Source organism: Argentina silus (genome assembly GCF_951799395.1).
Source record: "Argentina silus genome assembly, chromosome: 2".
NCBI classification, from domain to species: domain Eukaryota; kingdom Metazoa; phylum Chordata; class Actinopteri; order Argentiniformes; family Argentinidae; genus Argentina; species Argentina silus.
The window spans coordinates 16,673,317-16,679,459 of NC_139656.1; the positions used below are offsets into that span (position 1 = coordinate 16,673,317).

The 6,143-nt window shown below is 43.8% G+C and overlaps 1 protein-coding gene across 1 annotated transcript; it reads left to right on the forward strand.

The window, feature by feature from the left end:
* Positions 1-169: 169 nt before the first annotated feature.
* dhcr7 (7-dehydrocholesterol reductase) lies at positions 170-5,361 on the forward strand. The gene is made up of 8 exons (XM_083665386.1): positions 170-247; positions 1,306-1,417; positions 1,896-2,118; positions 2,482-2,572; positions 2,814-3,027; positions 3,219-3,423; positions 3,752-3,883; positions 4,177-5,361. The coding sequence occupies exons 2-8, from the start codon at positions 1,308-1,310 to the stop codon at positions 4,639-4,641; spliced, it is 1,440 nt and encodes a 479-aa protein (XP_083521512.1). The 5' UTR covers positions 170-247; positions 1,306-1,307; the 3' UTR covers positions 4,642-5,361.
* Positions 5,362-6,143: the final 782 nt, after the last annotated feature.

The following is a 6,143-nucleotide window of genomic DNA, read 5'->3' on the forward strand; positions in this document are numbered from 1 at the left end:
GCTTTTGTAATTACCATTCATTCATGAGCTCATCAGACGCTGGTGGCTTCAGGTCCGTGCTATCCAATCCAAGGTCGAATCGGCCGTGTGGCGCCTGCCCCTCTGAGTTATCATTGGCTGCCGATTACTACGCAGTTATTGTTTAGGCGGAGCTGTTATTATGGCCCCTTTTCTTCAACGTTATATCATCAACATCTGGGTCGAGTGAAGAAAGCACAGAAAGCCTCTCATTTACACTTTGACAGCGGTGAGTACCAAAATATCATCTTGATATTTAACACTTTGCTATACCAATTTCGTGCTCTGCTCTGTGTTTGTCTGCGTGTAATATGCGCCATTATGCATGGCCATTTATAATGAATGGAAGGAATTGTTCTTGATGCATACTAGGCCAAGAAGAAAGCTTTAGGATAGATCAGATGTTTTCTGTTTGTCTTTTATCTGGTGTAGGCTACAGAAGGCTATTATTTATCCAAACTGTTTTACACGTGTCATTTCAACATAGGCTAGCCTACATTAATTCTCAGTTATTCACAGTTATTCACATATTTACTTTGGATTAACATTTTGGAATTTTCTCAGTGACAAATACAAAAATCTCAATACAACAAATTTGATCACGTTAACAAACCTTGCTTGATTATCTAATAAAGAGTATACTGAAGGAAATATGATTTATGGAATCCACACACCTTGCCACATACAATATATAAAAAGTAAATGTATTGGACTTTAACTTGATTTAAGTCTTCAATGTGATTGTGTGTGAAAGTTCTCCCATCTCCACCTAAAATGGTCTTTTACACAACAAGTGATTTCTCCAGGGTTAGGGTATATATTGTTGGAATGGACCCAAATAGGTCCAGCTAACATAACTGTTCCTTTGCTCCAGAGCAAAGCATACTTTGTGGCTTTTCTCTAACTCAGTTTTAGTGTAATTCTAGGTTGCGGCAGTTCAGATGTGCCTTGTATATTTATGTAGGGGTGTGGACCATTTGTAAGTGGGTAAATGGCCATTGTTAGAAGGTTTTGGTCACAAAGTTCAAACTGTGAACTGGATACTGCATTCATTTGTGAAAAAAATACACATATTTTTACCACCCCAGGCACTCTTCTTTTTTAAGCGACACTTTGCCAAGGTTCACATACAAGAATCAGTCCTTGAACCATGTACAACACAGCATTACTTAGTGTGTTATCTCAGGTCCTCAAGGCCAGGAGATATACTTTGAATTTGTACTTTCCCATGATACTCTATTATGAGATTTGTTATAGATCTCTCTCTCTCTATCTTTCTCTCTCTAGAGATGAGTGCTGCAGTGGCCGTGGAGGCCACCAGGAGGCGCAACAAGGCCAGCTCTAATGGGGTGGGGTCTGAGGAAACAGTGGAGGCAGCAGGACAGTGGGGGAGAGCATGGTGAGTGAATTGAAGCTCACCTTTTGTGTATCATGTCATCACTGTAGTCAAGATTCCTCAACAGGCATGTACATGGGTAGTGAATGAAACATTAAATGTCTGTCATGTCAACAATGCTATTCAAATTCAGAAGATAAGATAACCAGGCACTCTAGTGATTGAGGTGAACTCTAGTAAAGTTGGTCGGATATCAAGAGGCAAAGTCCATTGCCAATAGAGTTGATGTGAGATTAGGCCTACAGCCTGAAACCATAAATAAAACACTCTTTGAAAATGACAAGCCATGTAATATAACAGATGTATCTTATAACACTGTCATGACTGACTTCAACACACGTTTGCATATGGCATGGCCATATGTACAGGGTAGTAAAAGTGCACAGTATATTGACATATATGCATTTGGACCATAACAACTCACTAACAATGTTATACTGTATGTCCCTCCTCATCCCCACCTGCCTGTACCACTCTCCAGGGAGGTGGACTGGTTCTCTCTGACCGCTGTGATTCTGCTCCTGTGTCTGGCTCCCTTCCTGGTCTTCTACTTTATCATGGCCTGTGACCAGTACCAATGCTCCGTCAGCCAGCCCCTGCTGGAGCTCTACAGTGGCCAGGCCACCCTGCTCTCCATCTGGGAGAAAGCCCCCGCCTTCACCTGGACGGCTGCTAAGATCTACACCATCTGGGTCTCCTTCCAGGTAGGGCTAGGAGAGAGACATGATGCACAATAGGTCAGCTTCAACTCACCATGCTCTCCCCCACCATCCGGCTGCCTTTGCTGTCTCCTCAGACCCCACCCCATTAAAGCTGGCCTTGGTGTGCCTTCTGGTGGCTTCCATGGTCACTCCACCTAAACAGTGCATCCCTCCTTCCTCCTAGGGCTGTACAGATTAATTGTTTAAGATCAGTGACTTCAAGAAAGGATGCATTTTGAGAGCATTCAGAATGGGTCAGGGTCATTCTATGTATCCAATTATAATTTGTTTCAGACTGTTTCCTCAGCCTGTAATCCATGCAGAGAGTGTTTCAGGAGATTGACAGTGACACTGTTTCTCCACCAGGTGGTGCTCTACATGTGCATCCCAGACATCACTCACAAGTTCCTGCCTGGCTATGTAGGTGGGGTGCAGGACGGCGCACGCACCCCTGCAGGTGAGCCACATGAGAAGTCTAGCTATTTGTTTTGAAAATAAAGATGATTTGATCATGATATCTTAAATATGAAGATTTGTTTGAATAGGATATTGATTGCTGTGGAAACTTGCCTCAAAACATTAGGTCCACTTCTGTGCAGATATTAACATTGTACTCAATACAGTTACTTTCTGTTAATGAGCATAGTTGTCTGTATTCCCTTAGCTCTGTCCAAACCTCATCTTCTGTTCACTCCTAGGCCTCATCAACAAATATGAGATCAACGGGCTCCAGTCATGGCTCATCACCCATGCCCTGTGGTATGCCAACGCTCACCACTTCCACTGGTTCTCTCCCACCATCATCTTCGACAACTGGATCCCACTGCTGTGGTGCACCAACATCCTGGGCTATGCTGTGTCCTCGTTCGCCTTTATCAAGGCTTACCTGTTCCCCACCAATGCAGAGGACTGGTGAGGAGGACTACATTCAGTTCACTTCAATTCAATTCATTTCAATTACAAATTATTGCTTGTCAAAAAGTGACAGGCAAACAAGCAAAACAATAGAAAATGGACCCGAATAGAATAGTTTGCTTGGACATTATGGTAACTCAAATCTGATTCTTTGGCTCAATCTGATCAGACCTGTGTAATTTCTGCAGCAAATTCACCGGTAATGTCTTCTACAACTTCATGATGGGCATTGAGTTCAACCCCCGCATTGGGAAATGGTTTGACTTCAAGCTCTTCTTCAACGGGAGACCTGGCATCGTGGCCTGGACACTCATCAACCTGTCGTATGCAGCCAAACAGCAGGAGCTCTACGGCCATGTTACCAACTCTATGATCCTGGTCAATGTGCTGCAGGTGAGGCACTTCTCCTTCCTGTCACTAGATGGCAGTATACATTCACAATGGCAATGTTTGATTGCGAGTGATCTGGTTCCATCAGACACAATAGAGAGAGAAGTGGATTGGACCCAAAAGAAAAACATGTTTAGTTCCATCTAACCTCTGAGGTCTCAAATGTCATACGGTATAACTGCTGTTCCAAAACTTGTAGCCAACAGTCATCTAGCTTGTGAGGGAAAGGCAGGCCTTGCCTAACAGGAATTATGTTATTACACTGATACACTAACTGTACTACTAATTATAATAGAATGTAATGACTGTTAATAACTGTCTATTCCTGTAGGCTATCTATGTGCTGGACTTCTTCTGGAACGAGGCGTGGTACCTAAAGACCATTGACATCTGCCACGACCACTTTGGATGGTATCTGGGCTGGGGAGACTGTGTGTGGCTGCCTTTCCTCTACACGCTGCAGGTACAGTCACATCCACAGGATAGCAGGATTTCAGGCTTGCCCCGCAGCACAGGAGCTACTGTTATAGGATAGAAATAGGACTAACCGGCACCCTAGCACAAATGCTTACTTTTGACAAAATGTTTATTTCCTTAGTGCACAGAGAAAAAAGATGAAAATGATTAGAAAAATGAAAACTCCAGCATAATGGCATTCTTGACGTACTAAGTGTGGTATGGACTTCATATTACTGTATACTGTCAGTATGGAGTTGATATCATACTGCATGTTCAACATCCATTCCTTCTCCTCAGGGCCTGTACCTGGTCTACAACCCAGTAGAGCTCTCCTCCCTCCAGGCCTCTGCCGTCCTCCTCCTGGGCCTGATGGGCTACTACATCTTCCGCTCCACCAACCACCAGAAGGACCTGTTCCGCCGCACGGAGGGGAGGTGCTCCATCTGGGGCCAGAAGCCCACCTTCATTGAGTGCGCCTACCGCTCGGCCGACAGCCAGCTCCACCACAGCAAGCTCCTCACCTCAGGCTTCTGGGGCGTGGCGCGCCACTTCAACTACACAGGTGACTTGATGGGCTCGCTGGCGTACTGCGCCGCCTGTGGGGGTGCCCACCTGCTGCCCTACTTCTACATTGTGTACATGACCATCCTGCTGGTGCACCGCTGTGTCAGAGACGAGCATCGCTGTAGTAGTAAATATGGAAAGGACTGGAAGCGCTACACGGATGCGGTGCCCTACCGTCTGATTCCAGGGATCTTCTAGGTAGAAGCAGAGGGATGGAGGGAGGGAGGAGAAAAGAAGAAGTCGAATGGAAGAGGAAGATGTGTGTTAGTAGTGATCAAGTAGAGTCTGTGTGTGTGTGTGTGTGTGTGTGTGTGTGTGTGTGTGTGTTCACATTCACTTGATGTCAATGTATGTTTCCATGTTTCTCAGTCACAAAACAGTTCAGTGAAGCTAGAAGATCAAGAACAATCTCACAGCTATTCTCTTGAGTAAAGTTAGGAGGAAGAACAGTTCTCACTTTCATAGTGCCTCTAAGCATTTCTACATAGATCTTACGGAACTGCGAGCAACTCAGAAAAATGCAATTTCTGAACTATCTATATCGAACTGCACTGAAGTCAAACATGACCACTACACACAATTAGAAAATAGCACAGCACATATCAACAGCTACGCTGCTAAGTAAACAACAAAGTAGATATTTTTATATTGCACTACATGATGATAAATGTTTCTTGTAGCAGACTAATATTTTTTTAGATGCAAGAACCATTTACAGATGTATAGATCAAATGACAGTCTACCTTTGGCCTAAATTTCAGTTTGGGCTATTTCTTATGCATCGATATTGTTGATGGACCTCAGATGTTAAAGTGCTTTTTTTGCTATTTGATTACAGTTGTTGGCCTTTTTTACCTGCTCTGCCTTGCCTCATGCAATTACAAAGTAAAAAGGAATAAACCTGACATGTTGAAACAATTCCTTGATATCTTTATTTTGCTGCTGAATCAATTTATGACAAGTTTGTGTGTGTATGCGTGTGTGCGTGCACACCTTTCATGCATTCATGTACCATATGTGTGTAAGTGCACGCACCTGTGTATATGTGTGTGTATGTGAGTGTGTATGTATGTTTTCAGTGACAGAGGGAAATGACAGAGGTGTTGCTGCGTCATCATCAGAGTTTGTTCCTCTGCTTTGATAGATGTTGACCTGGTCTTAGGGAGGTCGCTGCATCCTCCTGTGACTAAAGAGGCTTGATCAGACCTCCTGACCCTCTCAGCCTGCCACAGCTGCCAGGAAACCAAGGGTTAGACAAACACTGAACTGTTGGAGCTGGACGTAATGGCTGCTGTCAGTGGCAGGAGGAAAGACCCCCTGAGGTGGGCATGACAGAGGACAGTGGTAGTGGTTATACTTCTGTGAGGAGCGATTCATTCTCTCACGTAGACCATTTACTTACTATATTGTCCTCTACATCCTTACTCGGTCATGTAACTACATAGTGTTATATGCTTATGTTATCTTCTCCTTAAAAACATAAATGCCATCTCAAATCACACAGCAGAGAGCAGTAGAGCACAGGTTGTGAACATCGGAAGAATTTCTAACAGTCAGTGATGCTTTATCTGACTGGGCGATAGGCAGTGGTGAATAGTTAACACAGTCAACATGAATGTATGGTAAACATTATAAATCATCTATGAAACTGATGTTATTTCTCCCTCTTGAAATATAAAGAACATGAACTAGGAAAGCAT

Coding starts and splice junctions, on each gene's coding strand:
- dhcr7 (XM_083665386.1), top strand. CDS start 1,308: ATGAGTGCTGCAGTGGCCGTGGAGGCCACCAGGAGGCGCAACAAGGCC. Junction 1,418..1,895: donor GGACAGTGGGGGAGAGCATG/GTGAGTGAATTG, acceptor ACCACTCTCCAG/GGAGGTGGACTGGTTCTCTC. Junction 2,573..2,813: donor CGGCGCACGCACCCCTGCAG/GTGAGCCACATG, acceptor GTTCACTCCTAG/GCCTCATCAACAAATATGAG.